Here is a 19,068-nt window from a genome sequence, read left to right as displayed (position 1 = left end):
TTGGACATATCACTGATTTAATCTACGAAATTCAACGGATTTTTCGGATGTAATGATGCCTCTTCCTAAGCAAGGCAAGATCGAGGCTGCCTTTGCTGGCACTTCGGGTGCCAAACGACAAAAACAGGATCCCCCGACGCCCACGAAGAGCGAGTCGGGCAGACCACATGGCGATCCGGAGCTGACTATCTCTGATCAATTGCAGCAGATTTCGAATATGATGTCGGAAAGTAAAGATGACATAAAAGACATCAAATACGAGATTATGAATCTGACTGAAAAAATATCAGCTATGGATGCCAAAATGTTAAAACTTGAACGGAAATCTCTACTCATTGACGAAGTGGCCACTAATCAAAAAATGGATCGAAGAGCCATTCATGCCCTGGAAGTACAACTTGAGGATCTGGGCAATCGGGGACGTCGTCAGAACCTGCGTATCAGTGGCCTACATGAGGGAATCGAGGGCGCTGATGCCTGCAAATTCTTTGAAGAATGGCTACCCAAGGTGCTATCCCTTACATTTACCAGGCCTTTAGAGGTGGAAAGAGCCCACAGGGTACCAACAAAATCTCACCATGATGCCAGACCTCCTGGGTTGGGAAAGGAAACAGAAAGGGAGGACAGAGATGGCAGGTGGATGGTTAGCATGGAGAAACAAGAAAGAAGGAGACCCTGGCAAGCAAGTTATCAGAAGACAACCAGAGTCTGGAACCAACAAGATTTGAATAATGACCAGACAACAAAAGGTAGAAAAATGAATTTTATTTTCTGTTTTGTGATTACAGTATGTCAGATTTGAAATGTGTATTCTGCCAGAGCTGGTGTTAGACCGCAAACGTGAGCTAGGATTTAACAGAGAGAGGAAAAGTATTTTTTGTTTGTTTATTTTGTTTACACCACAGCGCCAGTGTGGTTAGGAGAAGGCAAAGGGGGTGAAGAGGCTATAAAATAAACCCACCAGGATGTTTGAAAAAAACCCCCCCAAAAAACCCCACCCAATTGGGCAGGAAAATCGAATGGAAACCCCAATTCAATAGGCTGAATCAAATCAAATTTTTTTTTCCTGAATCGGGCAACACTACCATTTGGTCTTTATCTGTTGTCATGTTTCTATGAGATCAGTGTTCCCAGTGAGCCAGGTGTAGATTGAGAAAAGAAGTGGTCCCAGGACAGAGCCTTAAGGTACTCCAATTGATAGTGGGATGGCTATGGAAGAAGAACCACTGTGGCATACACTGAAGGTAAGATGGGAGAGAGAGGAAGAAAACCAAGAGAGCGCAGAACCCTGGAATCCCAGCAAGGACAACGTATCAAGGAGCAGGTGGTGATCAACAGTACCAAAAATGGCAGATAGATTGAGATGGATGAGGATAGAGTAGAGGCCTTGGATCTGGCCAGGAACCGGTCATTGGAAACTTTAGTAAGGGCAGTTTCCATGGAGTGCAGCAGGCGAAAGCTTGACTGAAATGGATCAAGAATAGCTTAGGATTAGAGGAAGTTCAGGATAAGAAGGGGAGGAGAGAGATGGGGTGACAGTTAAGAGGAGTATATGGGGTCTAGTGAGGGTTTTTTGAGAAAGGGTGTGACAACGGAATGTTTGAAGGCATCAGGGACAGTTGCATTGGAGAGCAATAGGTATTGACAGTGGGAGAGATAGTGAGTAGGTAAGTGGGAATCGGTTCAGAGGAGCAAGTAGTGGGTTTGGAGGATGAGAGAAGATGTGTGGTTTCCTCTTCAGTGATCTTCTGGATCTTATTGTAGAACTTTGTCATAGTCTGGGGAGAAATTGAAGGGGGTGAGCATGGGTATTGAACGCCAGTGCACTCATAAAGCTGCAGTTACCAATTACGCTGCTAGCTTTCACTCAAGGTGTGAAAAATAACAAAAACATGGAAAATGATGCTAACGCAAGATTTACCAATAATATAATTATTTATTTATTGTTTTTATTTTTCAATCATGAAACTCAAAAGAATAGTTGAAAGAATAGTTGCGTTAGTGGGAGGTCATTATAGTTGCCAAAATGCTGGCCTTCTGATAACGAACTCAACTCGATACTTCGAAGCTCCCCATTATATACCTAACAGAAGTGGTCTAAGAAAATTCCTCTACATGTGTAAAAGTTTCAGAAATCATATTTGTTTGTTTACATTCATTTCTGAATATACATTAACATTTTATAACATATCCAATATTCCTTTTATCCTTTTTACAAAATGTATATTAAGAGAATCTGCATTTGTTAAAAAGGGTGCTGAGATATTCTCAGCCTGCTTTGAACAACTAACAGTTTCATGTAACACCTAAAAAAAACTGGTCAGCCTTAGAGGAAAAGGAGGGGCTGTTTTCCCCCTTTCTATGCTAGAGACTGCTATAGCTCTCTGATTCTAACTTAACCATTTCCAGATGTTGTGTTCAGGATTTTTTCTTAGTGTTCTTTTTATAAACCATTTCATTTTAAATATAGATTCTTTCATCCATCCATTCAGCACTTGCTTGGGGCCCCACATCCATTCAGACCATGTATTTTCATTCATTCTATGTATTTCATTCATATTTAATACTTGTTATATCTCAGTTTGGGATACGTAATCTACCCAGCCTAAGGCACATCTGGTATCAATTAGAACCACGAGGCTAGAAGCAGGAAAACTCTGAACAAAGAAAAGCAGAGAGAACAAAAAAGACAGAAAGACAGAACCCAAAATGGAGTTCTTAATACAAGATGGAGTTCTTAATCCCTCTAGAAGTATGTTACCCATTACCTGATTTCCTCTATGATTCTTGCCCACCTAACACCTTACACAAATAGTGAATTCCCCTTTTCCTATGCTTTTTATCAATTTCCTGGTCCTTTGTTTATCATCCTGACTTTTTCAAAGTTTTAAATGTGTTTGCATGTATATAAGACCCTCTGATCAGGACTAGGAAGGTCTCTGTCACGCCCTGCTAAAGCTTCTGCGTAGTATGCGCCAACTCAGGCCTCTTCAGGGGATACACAGCTTATATACAGGATTTGAGCCAAAGGCATTCGGAGGAGTGGACACATGAGAACAGGTAGTGAATGCAGGGGGTCACCCAGGGTTGGGGTTTGGCGCACCTCACAGGATGTGAAATTGGAAGAGCAAAGGTATCTAGAGCAGAGGAGAGAATGGTATTATAGGAGAGGACAGCTTCGTTGACAGTCTTGTGTGATACAGTAGTTGAGGAGAGAGATGAGACAGCGGCAGAGAGGGCTTCAAGGTCAATAACCTGAAAGTTCCTAAATGTATTGGTGGCAACTGGCCAGGACTGAGGGAGTTGTGTGTGGGGGAGGGTGATGAATTCTGAAAATTAGCAGATGATGGTCTGACAAAAAGGCTTGTATTGGCGAATTTAGTGGTGGAGCAGTTGGAGCAGTCTGCCCATATGGGACGCGCCATTTCCCGGGTGACATATGACCTAGAAGGGGATCTCTGTGAACCAAAGCCACACAGAAAATCGAAAAACTGGTAAAAAAAAACACCTGAAAATAATAAAGAAGAGCAGATCAGAAGACACCTTCTGAGTTTGCTTGCTAAAGGGAAAACTGAGAAGGGAGCTGTTTTCTACTGCAGAAGGGGATGAGCGACATGCTCCTTCAGATTTGCAACTAATGGAAATCAACAATCACAGAACTTAGCTCAGGTAAAAGTATACATGAAACAGGTGAGGATAACGCTTGCTACACTGTTTTTACTGACAAAAGAGGTCATTGGAATGTACAATTTAAATTAAACCAAGAAAAGAACTCCAGGTTTAGAAAACTACTAAAGACTCAGTTATTTGTAGATGCCTTTTTTCTTAGCTATTTCTGGTAAAGTTGATAAATTATCCACGATTTTTATTATCTAAACCAGTGTTTTTCAAATGCCGGTCAGTGGATCGGTGTCTGGCAGCGAAGGAGCAGTGTCCACCACAAGCACCAAGTTAAAAATGGCTCACTGCAAACGCCTCGTAGACCACCCAGGCAAAAACATCAGTGCAGCCGTCCTCCAACACCTCCAGGCAGCACTGGGGCCGCCAACGTGGAGCTCGCACAAACTTTGGTGCAGTGGCTGATGGGCAACTCTGGGTCAAAGCCCTAGCCTACCTACTTCGTAGGGCTTTAAACTAGGTAAGTTGGGGGAGGTACTCACTCACGTACTGGCGCAAGTAACCAACCTGGCGAGGTAAGTTGCCAATCCATTTCTGAGTCCGAGTAAGTACACACTGCATTTCCGAGTCAGAGGTAAGTACACACATTGTAAACAGTACTATAGGAGTCCAATTAGCTCAAGCAGGAATATCTATATAGAGACATAGCAAACATAAGGTATGGAGGGCTATGTACGTTAATGTCCACAGTTTGGGCAATAAGATTCTGGAATTAGAGACGGAAATGAGGAATGCCAACTTAGATGTGGTGGCAATATCCGAGACTTGGTTCACAGACTCTCATGGGTGGGATATGGCTATACAGGGATACAACTTACTTCGTCGAGACAGAGAGGGCAAAATGGGAGGAGGGGTAGCACTATACACTAAAGAGGACATCAAAGTTACCAAAATCGCAGATGTCAAGTACACCGGGGAATCCCCCTGGGTGAATTTGGCTAGGGGAAAGGACAAATGCCTGTATCTTGGCGCAGTATACAGACCTCCAAGACAACAGGAGGACATGGATATAGAATTAGTCAAAGACATAGAGAATATCACTTTGCGTGGAGACACAGTATTGTTAGGAGACTTCAATATGCCTGATGTGGATTGGAACAATCTTTCTGCTATGACTAGTGGCAGCAGGAAGCTATTAACCTCTATAAAGGAAGCGAGACTCAGACAAATGGTATTAGAACCCACTAGGGACCAGGCAAAATCTGGACCTGATACTCACCAACGGAGAAAGTGTCACAGAGGTCTCGGTAGGCGATACGTTGGCCTCCAGTGACCACAACATGATATGGTTCAACCTCAGGAAAGGGTTCACTAAGTCAACCAAGGTCCTCAACTTTAAGGGCACAAACTTCGAAAGCATGGGAGATTTCGTCCATCAGGCACTGCAAAACCAAGCCGAAACAAATAATGTAGAGGTAATGTGGTCAACTCTGAAATCAACCATACACGAAGCAACCAACCGCTACATAAAATCAGTAAGTAAACGGCGAATAAACAATAGACCACAGTGGTTCTCTGCGGAGATCTCAGACCTCATAAAAAGAAGCAAAGAGCGTTTATCTTCTACAAACAATCAGGGAAGCAAGAATCTAAGGAAGACTATCTGGACAAGTCTAAAGCAGTCAGAGAGGCCAGACTTCGAATGGAGGAGAATCTAGCAAATCCTTCTTCAGGTATATTAGTGACAGAAAAAGAAACACAGATGGGATGGTACGCCTTAGGAAACCAAACGGGAACTATGTAGAATCGGACTCCGATAAAGCCAAACTTTTAAATGAATACTTCTGCTCAGTCTTCACTTGCGAGGCGCCGGGATCCGGCCCTCAGCTGCAGACAAGGGAAAGCTCGGAAGACCCGTTTCGAAATTTCAAGTTTATGCCCAGCAGTGTCTACTATGAGCTATCAAGACTCAAGGTGAACAAAGCTATGGGACCGGACAAACTACACCCCAGGGTGCTCAGGGAGTTGAGTGACGTCCTGGCGGAACCGTTATCCGCGCTCTTCAATCTTTCCCTAAGTACAGGAAGAGTCCCATTGGACTGGAAAACGGCTAACATCATTCCACTCCACAAAAAGGGATGCAAGACGGAGGCTGAGAATTACAGACCGGCGAGTCTCACATCGATAGTGAGTAAACTAATGGAAACACTAATCAAATGCCAATTAGATGCAATCCTGAACGAGGAGAATCTACGAGATCCCCATCAACATGGTTTTATGAAGGGAAAGTCCTGCCAATCAAATCTGATCAGCTTCTCCGACTGGGTAACAAGAAAGCTGGATATAGGGGAGTCCCTGGACGTCGTGTACTTGGACTTCAGCAAAGCATTTGATAGCATCCCACATCGTAGGTTATTGAGTAAGATGAGTTCGATGGGATTAGGTGAAACATTAACTGCATGGGTTAAGGACTGGCTTAGAGATAGACTTCAGAGGGTAGTGGTAAATGGTACCCTCTCCGATACGATGGAGGTGATCAGCAGAGTACCACAAGGCTTGGTCTTGGGCCCGATCATATTTAACATCTTCGTAAGAGACTTGGCTAAAGGGCTTTGAGGTAAAATTACATTATTCGCCGATAACGCCAAACTATGCAACATAGTAGGTAAAAGCACAATAGACAAAAGCACAGTCCCCGACAAAAGCTCAATGCCCGACAGTTTGATGCACCTATTCCTGCTGGAGCATTGGTCAAAGACTTGGCAACTAAGTTTCAATGCCAAAAAATGCAAGGTCATGCACCTTGGCGGCAAAATTCCATGCAGGACTTACACCGTAAATGGTGAGATCCTAGAAAGTACTGTAGCAAAACGTGACTTGGAGGTGATCATTAGCAAAGACATGAAGACTGCTAATCAAGTGGAGAAAGCTTCATCCAAGGCCAGAGAAATCATGGGTTGTATCCTTAGAAGCTTCGTCAGCCGTAAGCCTGAGGTCATAATACCGTTGTACAGATCCATGGTGAAACCCCATCTGGAATATTGTGTACAATTCTGGAGGCCACATTATCGAAAAGACGTGCTGAGAGTTGAGTCGGTTCAGCGAATGGCCACCAGAATGGTCTCAGGACTCAAGGATCTCCCGTATGAGGAACGGCTGGGTAAGTTGCAGCTATACTCACTCGAGGAACGCAGAGAGAGGGGAGACATGATCGAGACGTTCAAATATGTGTATCGATGTGGAAGATCTCCTCTTTTTTCTTAAAGGATCCATGGCAACAAGAGGGCATCCGCTGAAAATCAGGGGAGGGAAATTTCATGGCGACATCAGAAAATATTTCACTACAGGTAATTGAGGCCAGCAGAGTGCCAGATTTTAAGAAAAGATGGGAACTGGATCCTGAATCTTTACTTCAAGAATATATCCAAGGATTTCCTGGGTTTCCATATTCAAATTTTTCCAGATGTCTCAAGAGAGACTCAAAAAAGAAGAAGAGAATTCCTAAATTTGAAGCCTGGAGTGACTCAAATTGGGGTTTTTTTCTTTTTAAGATACCCATGTAAATGTGTCATTAGATATGGTTCATTGAAATATGTATTTGTAGATCCTTCTCATCTGATAAGATTTATCTCAATGAAATGCCTTGAGAATGAAGTAACAATAGCTCCTATTGGAAATTAGTTCTCTGTATTAGTAGTAGTTAAAGTGCCTCTTTATTATTAGTTTGCATTTAATTAAGATACTCTTTAAATCTTGGATCTAGTTTAATTTAGAGGACTTGTGTACGATCAAGGGAAGCTGTTCTTTTCTTTTCCTATTATAATTTGAGTGAATTATTTTTCAGAATTGAAAATTAATTTAAAAAGAGATGTCTTGATCGTACTTTTCTGTACAAGATGTTTATGCTTGGAAAATTTTTTATAAAGTTGTATAAATAAATAAATAAAAAAAAAGAAAATAAAAGAAAAGATGGGATTGGCATGTGGGATCTCTTCATGGAGGAAGCTAGGGGGTGGGTCATTAGTGTGGGCAGACTAGATGGGCCTTGGCCCTTTTCTGCCGTCATTTTCTATGTTTCTATGAGGTGCGCGAAGTGGGCGTCAAGTGGCTAGTCCACTGACCGTGCTGCCCGAAAACATCTGCTGTGCATGCACAGAAAGCCACCGCCTCCCCGGCCTGCGCTCTCCTCTCGGTCCTCCCCGGGTGGTCCTCCCGCTCTCAGACCCAGCCAAAAGGAATGAAGGTTTCACTGCTGCAACACGTGGCACAGAACCGGAGCAGCAAGACAGAGCGTGAGACGCGACCTCCCGAGCCCCCAGGTAGGCTGAGGAGAAGCCTCCTAATAGGAAAAGTCACTTCCCCCCATTGTCTCCCTTGGCAGTCCAGTAGCGGCACCTGAGTCCACACCAGCACTCCTCAACCGCCTGTCCGCAAAACAATTCCTCCATTTCTACCGGTCCATAGGTACAAAAAGGTTGAAAAACACTGATCTAAACTATGGTATCTTTCGGAGGATTGTTTGCATGTTTATTTTATCACATGTCTATTTTATTATACATTTGTTTTATCATCTGTCTATTTTAAATACTAAATAATATAAACCAAATACTTTCCACTTAATCTAACATGTTGATGAAAGGTCAATTCTACTAACAAGAGATAGCCTCAGTAATGGAGCCTACGCGTAGCCAAAATCAATGACTGGGGTATTCAGCGTAGTTATATTTGCTCCTTATTCTCCAATCATTGGCCTCACTCTTGTGAAATTACTTTATTCAAGCGAATGAATCTACTATAAATTATTTATTTAAATAATCACTTTTTTTCTTCTTATCTTTTTTTCTATTTTATAACTTATTCTTATTAAAACTTTCTATTACACTCATACTACCCCTTTCATTATACTAACATTCTATTCCTTTCACTACACTATTATTTAACTCCTTTCATAACATTCTTTCTCTCATGAACCTGCTTGCTTTCTATTTTATCTATTGATAGTTATTTTAGACAAGGCATTCGTCCAAACTTATCTTGAGTCAGCACTTATATTTCAAGACAGCCTTTCTCTCATGAACCTGCTTGCTTTCCGTTTTATCTATTAATAATTATTTTAGACAAGGCATTCATCCAAACTTATCTTGAGTCAGCACTTGTATTTCAAGACAGCCAACGTGGCCAGCGTTTCGTGGGCGTAAACTCGAACCCACTGCATCAGGGCCAGATAATTTAGGAAACAAGTCGCTGAAAAAGTACAAAAAAGTTCGTTTAGAAAAAAGTATTATACTCAGACTTATTATTCACGATAAGTTCACTTACTTGCTGCTCAGTGTTCATTTGAAAGCGGTCTCAGTTCAACAAAATGGCGACAGCCTCGATTTAAAGACCTGGTTGTGTACTGACGTCAGTCAGAGTATCAGATTTCAATAGTGCAGGGATTCATTGATAAATGACAGAAGCTCTGCTGCCGATTTCAAAGCAGGAAGCAGTCAAGCACCACACAGTGAACAGACATCACAGGATGAACAAACAACCTCTGCTTAGTAAAAATGTTGCCATTCTATTTGTTTGTTCAAACCATTAGGATACAAAGTATTTAATCTGTTAATCCAACGCTGTTCATGTTGGGCAAGTTTACGTCTGAAATTACCTCCCCTAATATCGGGTCTAACAATTTCTATAATTACAGCTTTTAGTGTCATAAATTCATGTTTCTTTGCAATACAATGTTTTGCTAATGGTGCTCCCATATTCATATTTTTAATATTGCTTTTATGTTCAGTCAACCTGACATTGAACTGCCTAGAAGTTTGACCTATATATATTAGGTTACAGGGACATCTCAAAGCATAAACTATCCCACGAGTTTTACAATTTGATGTATGATTCAGGATATATTCCCTGTTGTCTTTGGGATTCACAAATACTTTGGTGCATTCCATCAGAGCACACATCTGACATTTATTACAGATTTGGTGACCTTCCATAGAATTATCTAGGATAGTAAACATATCTTTTGGTTGAGAAGGGCATAATATCTCCTTAAGATTCCTATTACGACGATAGGCTATCCTAAGGGAAAAATCTTTAAAGGTTCCTGATATACTCAAAATCTGCTCCCTAAGATTCACAAGTCACTAACTGCTCCACCAGGGAGACCCATTGTCTCTAATAAAGGTGCAATTTTGGAAGCTGCATCAATTTATATTGATAAATTTCTTCAAATATTTGTAAAAAAGACTGTTTCCTATTTACAGGATACTACGGAATTTTTGAAGAAAATAGAGTTAACTCAACCGGACCATCATTCAATACTAGTGACGATAGATGTATGCTCCCTTTATACCATCATCCCCCAGGAGGAAGCGCTAGAGATAATTAATAAAACCTTGGATTTAAGAACAACCCCTAAAGTACCTACAGCATTTCTGTGTGAACTTGCCAAAATGGTACTTCAAAACAGTTTTTTCATGTTTGAAGATTGCTTGTTCCAGCAAAAATCGGGAATAGCAATGGGTATTACTATGGCCCCGGCTGTGGCTAATTTATTTATGAATGAATTTGAGCAGAAATGGATATATCCTTCTCGATTCTTCACGAAAGTTAAACTATGGACCCGCTACATCGATGACGTTTTCCTGATCTGGAATGGAAGTTCTGATGAACTGAATGAGTTTCTGAATTATATGGACACTTGTCACCCAAAAGTAAAATTTACTCACACGCACAGTACAGTTGAAATCTCTTTCTTGGATGTTTTGATTAAAATTGTTGATGGTAACTTCAAAACACAAGTTTATACGAAACCGACCGATAGTAATTCGGTATTACACTTTTCAAGTGCTCATCCTAGCTCTCTAAGAAAAAGTCTTCCATTCTCCCAATTCCTAAGAATTAGAAGAATTTGTACTTCTGATGCCGACTATAAAAGGCAAGCAACAAACTTGAAATATAAATTCTTACAAAGAGGTTACCCAGAAAAGATTATCAATAGAGCATATAAACGGGCCCTTTACAATCATAGGGAACATCTGCTAACCCCTAAAACTAGGAATAATGATCAAACATGTGAGAAAATTATGACATGTGTATTAACATACTCTAATCAGAGCTATAAAATTGCTAAAGCTTTGAGAAAACACTGGGAGATTTTGAGTATATCAGGAACCTTTAAAGATTTTTCCCTTAGGATAGCCTATCGTCGTAATAGGAATCTTAAGGAGATATTATGCCCTTCTCAACCAAAAGATATGTTTACTATCCTAGATAATTCTATGGAAGGTCACCAAATCTGTAATAAATGTCAGATGTGTGCTCTGATGGAATGCACCAAAGTATTTGTGAATCCCAAAGACAACAGGGAATATATCCTGAATCATACATCAAATTGTAAAACTCGTGGGATAGTTTATGCTTTGAGATGTCCCTGTAACCTAATATATATAGGTCAAACTTCTAGGCAGTTCAATGTCAGGTTGACTGAACATAAAAGCAATATTAAAAATATGAATATGGGAGCACCATTAGCAAAACATTGTATTGCAAAGAAACATGAATTTATGACACTAAAAGCTGTAATTATAGAAATTGTTAGACCCGATATTAGGGGAGGTAATTTCAGACGTAAACTTGCCCAACATGAACAGCGTTGGATTAACAGATTAAATACTTTGTATCCTAATGGTTTGAACAAACAAATAGAATGGCAACATTTTTACTAAGCAGAGGTTGTTTGTTCATCCTGTGATGTCTGTTCACTGTGTGGTGCTTGACTGCTTCCTGCTTTGAAATCGGCAGCAGAGCTTCTGTCATTTATCAATGAATCCCTGCACTATTGAAATCTGATACTCTGACTGACGTCAGTACACAACCAGGTCTTTAAATCGAGGCTGTCGCCATTTTGTTGAACTGAGACCGCTTTCAAATGAACACTGAGCAGCAAGTAAGTGAACTTATCGTGAATAATAAGTCTGAGTATAATACTTTTTTCTAAACGAACTTTTTTGTACTTTTTCAGCGACTTGTTTCCTAAATTATCTGGCCCTGATGCAGTGGGTTCGAGTTTACGCCCACGAAACGCTGGCCACGTTGGCTGTCTTGAAATACAAGTGCTGACTCAAGATAAGTTTGGATGAATGCCTTGTCTAAAATAATTATTAATAGATAAAATGGAAAGCAAGCAGGTTCATGAGAGAAAGGCTGTCTTGAAATATAAGTGCTGACTCAAGATAAGTTTGGACGAATGCCTTGTCTAAAATAACTATCAATAGATAAAATAGAAAGCAAGCAGGTTCATGAGAGAAAGAATGTTATGAAAGGAGTTAAATAATAGTGTAGTGAAAGGAATAGAATGTTAGTATAATGAAAGGGGTAGTATGAGTGTAATAGAAAGTTTTAATAAGAATAAGTTATAAAATAGAAAAAAAGATAAGAAGAAAAAAAGTGATTATTTAAATAAATAATTTATAGTAGATTCATTCGCTTGAATAAAGTAATTTCACAAGAGTGAGGCCAATGATTGGAGAATAAGGAGCAAATATAACTACGCTGAATACCCCAGTCATTGATTTTGGCTACGCGTAGGCTCCATTACTGAGGCTATCTCTTGTTAGTAGAATTGACCTTTCATCAACATGTTAGATTAAGTGGAAAGTATTTGGTTTATATTATTTGGTAAAGGTTTTTCCACTGGGGAATTTTTGTATTTAGTGTATTTTAAATACTATGCATGTAAATTATGTAAACCGTTTAGTTTTAAACGGTATATAAATTTTTTAAATAAATAAATAAAACATATCTTCAACCATCCAAAAAAGTACAATTGCAATTTTATATCAGAAGACATGTACAGTATTAACATTCTCTAATAACTAACATTTCAGATCACAGGAGGGCTAAAGTCTATAAGGGTTGACAAGTAGAATTAACAGTTGCTTCTGGTCATTACCTGAGGTGAAATTGGCTGCTGCATGCCAGGCCTCATAGAGAGGCCACCAGAACCACTTCCACTAAACTGGTTGAGCACAGCCTGTCGATTCTGGTTCAGCAGCTAGAGAATAGAAAGAAAGAAAATGACTGCAGATAAGGGCTATAGCCCATCAAGTCTGCCCACTCTACTGACCCATCCCCTGGCAGACAGATAAAAAGTTACCTTACTGCTACAAAACCATACTAATTGGCAAATTGATAATCTCAATCTAACATGTTAGACATTAAAACAACTTATATATCTTTTGTTTTATAAATGAAAAAGAATTCAGTTGAAAATTATGCTATAACTACATATGCCCAGTACAAAAAATTGGGGCAAATATCAAAACATAAATCACCAGGGAAAGGTTACATTAACAGTGTTCAAAATACTCTCAGAAGGTATTGACTTATTGCACTCTATTAAACAAATTTTACATAACTAAATATAGTGCTCATATGTAGAAGACACTGTCATGGATCCCTTCCTGTGATCCCATCAAAAAATGCCTGCTCACTGTTATAATCACAGCATAAATCAATTGTAAAACTTGCAGTCTTATGTCTTCACATTCTTGCAACTTCCAAACATCTATTTGTATTGGTTTTTCATGTTAAATTATGTGAGTCTGGATTATGAAATTAGATGATATTGTTGTTTATGTGATATAAATGGGACATGATTTTATGTATTTTTTTGAAACTCGCCTAGGATTAAGTGGAAAATAAATCTTAAAATCAATATATATAAATAAACATCAAAGTGATCCTCAGCCATGCTCAATGCCCCTGAAGTGGTACCAAAAAGCTTTTCAAACTGAAGTTTTGGGCCTTCAGCGACTTCTTCTGTATGCAAGAAGAGGGTGCACAAAATGTCTCAATAGTTAGGACCAAGACACGGGACACACCAGTTGTGTGGATCAGTGCCTGGAAAGATCCTATTACATTGAGTGTACCATTTGAAGTTGCTAGATACTAAGGCTTTGGGGGGGGGGGGGAAGGGGGGCATGAAGGCCCAAAAGTGAAAAATTGAAAAAAGTAAATAAAATAAAATAAACAGGAAGAAATAAAACTATTGACTATGAAAACTGAATTAAAAAACAGGAAAGGCATCCAAGAGAAAAAATTGACACGTTGAGAACTATGAAAGATGGCTTCAGGCCTTCCTCTCTGCCGGGTCCTGCCTACTTCCTGTTTCCATGAAGGCAGGACCCAACAGAGAAGAAGGCCTGAAGCTGGCAACAGCAATGAATTGTAAATGCTGTTGTTAGCCGAAGAAGTTCATGACGCCAGGCCGGGCACCCAGGGCAGACTGCTACTCTCCCCCCCACGACCCTCCTATCTCTCCCTCCCTCCCATCACGAGACTCTAAACAGCACTGCTCTACTCTAAACAGGCTGCTTCAGGGCCGTGATTCCCTCTGGCACGTCACTGATGAGGGAAGGAGGGAGAGATAGGAGGGTCGAATCGGGTTGGGGGGGCGCCCGGGATAATGAGGCTGCTGTTGCTGCCGGCAAAACCAGCAAGGGTGAGGCCCCAAAGCACAGCATTGGCGGGCCCCCCCTGACTATTTCGACCCTAGGCCTGTGCCTACTGGGCCTATCCTTTAATCCGGCCCTGCTTCCCCCTCCCCCATATGCCCTTACATCTCTCTCTTCCACTCTATGATCTGGTATCTCCTTTCCCTCTCTCCCATGGTATTTGCAGCTCTTTCTTCCTTTTCCTGGTCTTCCTTCTCCCTCCTTCCCTCTCTCTCCCCAGCAAGGGTGAGGCCACAAAGCACAGCACTGGCGGGCCCCCCCTAACCATTTCGACCCTAGGCCATTACATATATGGAGTGGAACGTACTAGAGGAGTTACAGATTTGGTTGTTTATACATACATAGGCAGTGTTCTCCCCAGGATCTTTTAGCCGGGCGCTCTGCCCAGCTAATTTAGATGATCGCCCAGCAAATCCTGCTGCTGCCGCCGATGCTCCTTCCTGGGCTGACTCGCCACCGAAAATTTTGTTTGACACCTGCCTTTTTTTTTGCCAGCATGCTTTTACTTGCTTTGGGCCTTCCTCGTTGCTGAGTCCTGCCTACTTTCTGTTTCCGCGAAGGCAGGACCTGGTAGTGAGGAAGGCCCGAAGCAAGTAAAAGCAGCAAGTTGTAAGCTTCCCTCCGGGGCTCTATCATGTGCGTGCTGGCGTCCTTTCTCTTCCCTCCCCCCTACGGGACGCAACTTCCAGTTTTGGAGGGAAGAGAAGGGAAGCCAGCACGAACACGATAGAGCCCTGGAGGGAAGCTTACAACTTGCTGCTTTTACTTGCTTCGGGCCTTCCTCGCTGCCAGGTCCTGCCTTTGCAGAAACAGAAAGTAGACAGGACCCGGCAACGAGGAAGGCCCGAAGCAAGTAAAAGCAGCAAGTTGTAAGCTTCCCTCTGTCGCTGACCTATGGAAGGTAGGTCAGTGATTGAGGGAAGCTTACCACTTGCCTAGCGACTCTGCCGACGGGTGTGTGAGCTGGGAGGGATGGGAAGAGAAATGCTGCTGCTGCATCGAATGGGGGGAGGGGAGGGGGAAAGAGAGAAATCTGCTGCTGCTGCACCCATTTTGGGGAGGAAGGGAAGAGAAATGCTGCTACACCGAATAGGGGAGGGGGAAAAGAAATGCTGCTGCACCGAATGGGAGAGGGGAGGGGGAAGAGAAATGTTCTGCTGCTGCACCCATTTTTGGGGGGAAGGGGAAGGGAAGAGAAATGTTGCTGCTGCACCCAATTTTGGAGGGAGAGGGGGATGAGAAAAGCTGGTGCACCCAATTGGGGGGGAAGAGAAAAGCTGCTGCAGCACCCAATTGGGGAGAGAGAGGGGAGAAGGAAGACCAGGGAGAGGAGAGGTAAGAGATGCCAAGACCATGGGAGGGAAAAGAAAGGAGCTACCAGACCATGGAGGGGGGGGAGATATGTCAGTGCATATGAGGGGAGGGGGAGGATGGAGACCCCAGGGCATGGGGGGAGACAAGGGAAGGAGATAGAGATGCCAGACCATGGGGTGGAGTGGGAAGGAAGGAAGGAAAGGAGAAGAGAGAGATGCCAGAGTATAGGGTAGAGGGTGAAGCTGAAATGAATCATGTACAAAGGAGAGAAAGGACACAGGATATACAGTTTATTGAAGGGACATAGAAAGAGGGAAGATGCCATATGGAACAGAGAGCAGGCGGACACTGGATGGAAAGGGCAGAGAGGGTGGACAGTGGATGCAAGGGGCACAGAAGGTGTACAGTAGATGGAAGGGGTAGAGAGAGAGAGGGCAGAGGCTGGGTGGAAGGGGCAAAGAGAGGACAGATTTTGCATGGAAGGGAGCGAGGACAAATGCTGAATAGAAAGAAGAGAGCGAAGAGAAGATGATTAAAGCAGAAACGACAAAAGGTAGAAAAAAAAATGTTGCTTTACGTAGAATCAAGTAGTATTGTATCTATTGATTAAAATTTATAAATAGGAAATGGAAATAAGGCAGTTTTGGGGGGACTAAACCCCTTTCCTCAGGTCAGGACAGGATACCATAACAGCAGGAGTGCCCAAATGGTCGAGCGCGATCGACCACTAGATCGCAAAGGCAATGCGAGTTGATCACGTTGCCTTTGCAATCTTTTTCTTCCTGCCTCCCTGAGCCAGGCCAGGCACGTACAAGCGCCGGACTCACAAGACTTCACCTCTGACGTCAATTCTGACGTCAGAGAGGAAGTTCTGGGCCAGCCAATCACTGTCTGGCTGGCCTGGAACTTCCTCTCCGACGTTAGAATTGACATCAGAGGTGAAGTCTTGTGAGTCCGGCGCTTGTACATTCCTGGCCTGGCTCGTGGAAGCAGGGAGAAATCGGCATGGTGGCTTAGGGGGTAGGGAAAGAATCGGAAAGTGGAGAAATTGGCGCGATGGCTTGGGGGACAGGGGGAGAGAGAAAGACAGGCAGGCAGGGGGGGAGAGAGAAAGAGAGACAGAAAGAAAAGGGGAGGGGCAGAAAGAAAAAAATATTGGATTTACCTTCAGAAGAAAGAAGTGCAAACAGACTCATGAAATCACCAGACAAAAAGGTAGGAAAAATGATTTTATTTTCAGTTTAGTGATCAAAATGTGTTTGTTTTGAGAATTTATATCTACTGTCTATATTTTCCACTATGGCCCCCTTTTACTAAACTGCAATAGCGGTTTTTAGCACAGGGAGCCTATGAGCATCGAGAGCAGCACAGGGCATTCAGCGTATCTCCCTGCTCAAAAACTGCTATTGTGATTTAGTAAAAAGGGAGGGGGTATATTTGTCTATTTTTGTATAGTTGTTCCTGAGGTGACATTGCATAGAATCGTCTGCCTTGACCTCTTTGAAAACCTACAGAATATAAATGATAATTAACATTTTCTCTGCCTACAGTGTGCTTTGTGTTTTTTAAAAAATTTTTTTGTTGGTAGATCATTTTGACTTAAAAGTAGCTTGCAAGCCCAAAAAGTGTGGGCACCCCTGCTGTAGAGCCATTTCTTCTATGACTGGATGAGCTACATTTATCTTTTTTTTTTAGTTGTTTAAATTCATGCAGAAATAAATGGCTAGATTGAACCTAATGACTTCATTAACGCATTTCCTTTTTTTTAACCTCTATACCATTTGAAAGAGGGCAAATACTTCTTAAATTTAGTAAAAATATTCTGGCACATGTGTCAAACCTTAAAAAAGGAAGTCATATTGAGCATTGGAAAATAATAATAATAATTAACTAATAAAAATAGTACACATTTAGGGCTCCTTTTACTAAGTTACGATAGTGGTTTTAGCGTGCGCTTAGTGCACGGAGGAATAGCGTGCACTAGATGTTAATGCCAGCATTGAGCTGGCGTTAGTTTTCCCACGTAGCGCAGGAGTTTGCGCACACTAAAAATGCTAGCGCACCTTAATAAAAGAGGGGGTTAAATTTTCCCCACCACCAAATTTCCCCATCCCGCCCCACCCGGCTACTTTTTCATGCCACCCGGCTGGAAAAAATTTCTGGGGAGAACACTGCATTAATCCATGATTCCTTACCTGCTGTTGTCCCTGCAGTCGCTGCTGCAACTGCAGTCGAAGCTGGTTCGGCACTGATGGAGGTCTACTTAGTGTTTGCCTTGGCTGCATACTCATACTGGTAGGATAAGCCCCTCGAGGTGGTGGTACCTGTACTGGCATAGGTCCAAAAGCAGTCTTCTGCCTGAGCATCCCTACAAAAGGGCTGGGGATATTAGTGCTGGGAGAAGTAGAAGTATAAGACTGAGGATACACGACAGGCTTTTGATCCATCATCACTGGAGGTACTGACTGCTGTGGGGGAAATCTCTCACTTAATACTTCCAGTCCACCTCCCTGTTAACAAACATTAAAAAATAAACATTTATTCAGGCGGTAATACATTACTGCTAAGAAAGGACACTGAATCAGTAGCATTGTAGATCATACAACCTTATGTCTGTGATGTGAACTATGGTGAAATTTGGTACTCCTGCTAATTTCCTTTAATTGATTCCTGCTAGACCAGTCCAAGACAATCCCCCAAAAAGGCAATTAACCCCCTCCCCCCATTATGTCTCCTATAGACTACAATAGGGCAGTACTCACAGTTGTGCTGGTGCTGTGCCTGCTTCAGCTGAATCAGCAGCTGTAAGATGGTGAAGATTACTGCCTCAGACAAGCATGTAAAATGGTTTATGGTTTATTTAATATACCGCCCTTCCTTAGGCATTAAGACAGTGGTTTAGAAAATAACAATTAAAAAAAGAAAAAATCTCCATATCCAAAAAAGAAACAAGGGATAGCACAGTATGGAAAAAAAAAGAAAAAATAAATTATAAATATATAAAACAAATATAAACCATTCTTCAGACTGCCTCACTAGTAAACACTCACGACACCAGAATCATCTAACTGAACAGAAAGCTTTCTCAAAAAGAAATGTCTTCAAGAGAATTCTAAATTTCAAATATGTTGGTCCAAGATGTACTTGTTTCTTCGGGCTGCAAGTCAGATAAAATTAAAGCCTGAGACCACTGACCCCTGCAGTGCCTACTATATCTTTTATTTTTTTACAGTATGACCAGGAGAGAGCTGTGCTACCAGGAGAACAGTCCCCAACTCACCAAAAGCATTAGTGCAGGCTGGCTAGGTAGGGACCTTGAATGAAAAGAGGGTTGTGGAAGTCTGTGTCTTCACCCAGACAGAGCTATCCTAGGGATTAAATTTGCAGATGATACAAAGTTATTCAGAGTAGTGAAGACGTGGGAGGAGTGACATAAACACTCTCGAGAAATGGGCCACAACATGGCAAATGAGGTTTAATGTGGATAAGTGTAAGGTGATGCATGTCGGTAACAAAAATCTTATACACAAATACAGGATGTCTGGTGCGGTACTTGGAGAGACCCCCCAGGAAACAGACTTGGGAGTAATCATGCCGCTTTACCGGGCCATGATATGCCCTCTCC

General features: G+C 41.9%; 1 protein-coding gene across 17 annotated transcripts in view; it reads right to left on the bottom strand.

Annotated features, from left to right (window-relative positions):
- NCOA1 (nuclear receptor coactivator 1) overlaps positions 1 to 19,068 on the bottom strand; it is a 631,796-nt gene that overhangs the window by 167,260 nt on the left and 445,468 nt on the right. For all 17 annotated transcript variants that reach the window (XR_004538963.1, XR_004538966.1, XR_004538965.1 and 14 more), the window contains 2 exons: positions 17,639 to 17,953; positions 12,566 to 12,667 (listed from right to left, as the gene is read on the bottom strand). Coding sequence is in view for 13 of the 17 variants with exons in the window: in XM_033939863.1 (XP_033795754.1) it covers positions 12,566 to 12,667; positions 17,639 to 17,953 (417 nt within the window). In the remaining 4 variants the exon portion in view is untranslated. The remainder of the gene's footprint in view (positions 1 to 12,565; positions 12,668 to 17,638; positions 17,954 to 19,068) is intronic.

Source organism: Geotrypetes seraphini, chromosome 3, assembly GCF_902459505.1.
Source record: "Geotrypetes seraphini chromosome 3, aGeoSer1.1, whole genome shotgun sequence".
Lineage (NCBI taxonomy): Eukaryota > Metazoa > Chordata > Amphibia > Gymnophiona > Dermophiidae > Geotrypetes > Geotrypetes seraphini.
This window is presented reverse-complemented; position numbering and strand designations above follow the sequence as displayed.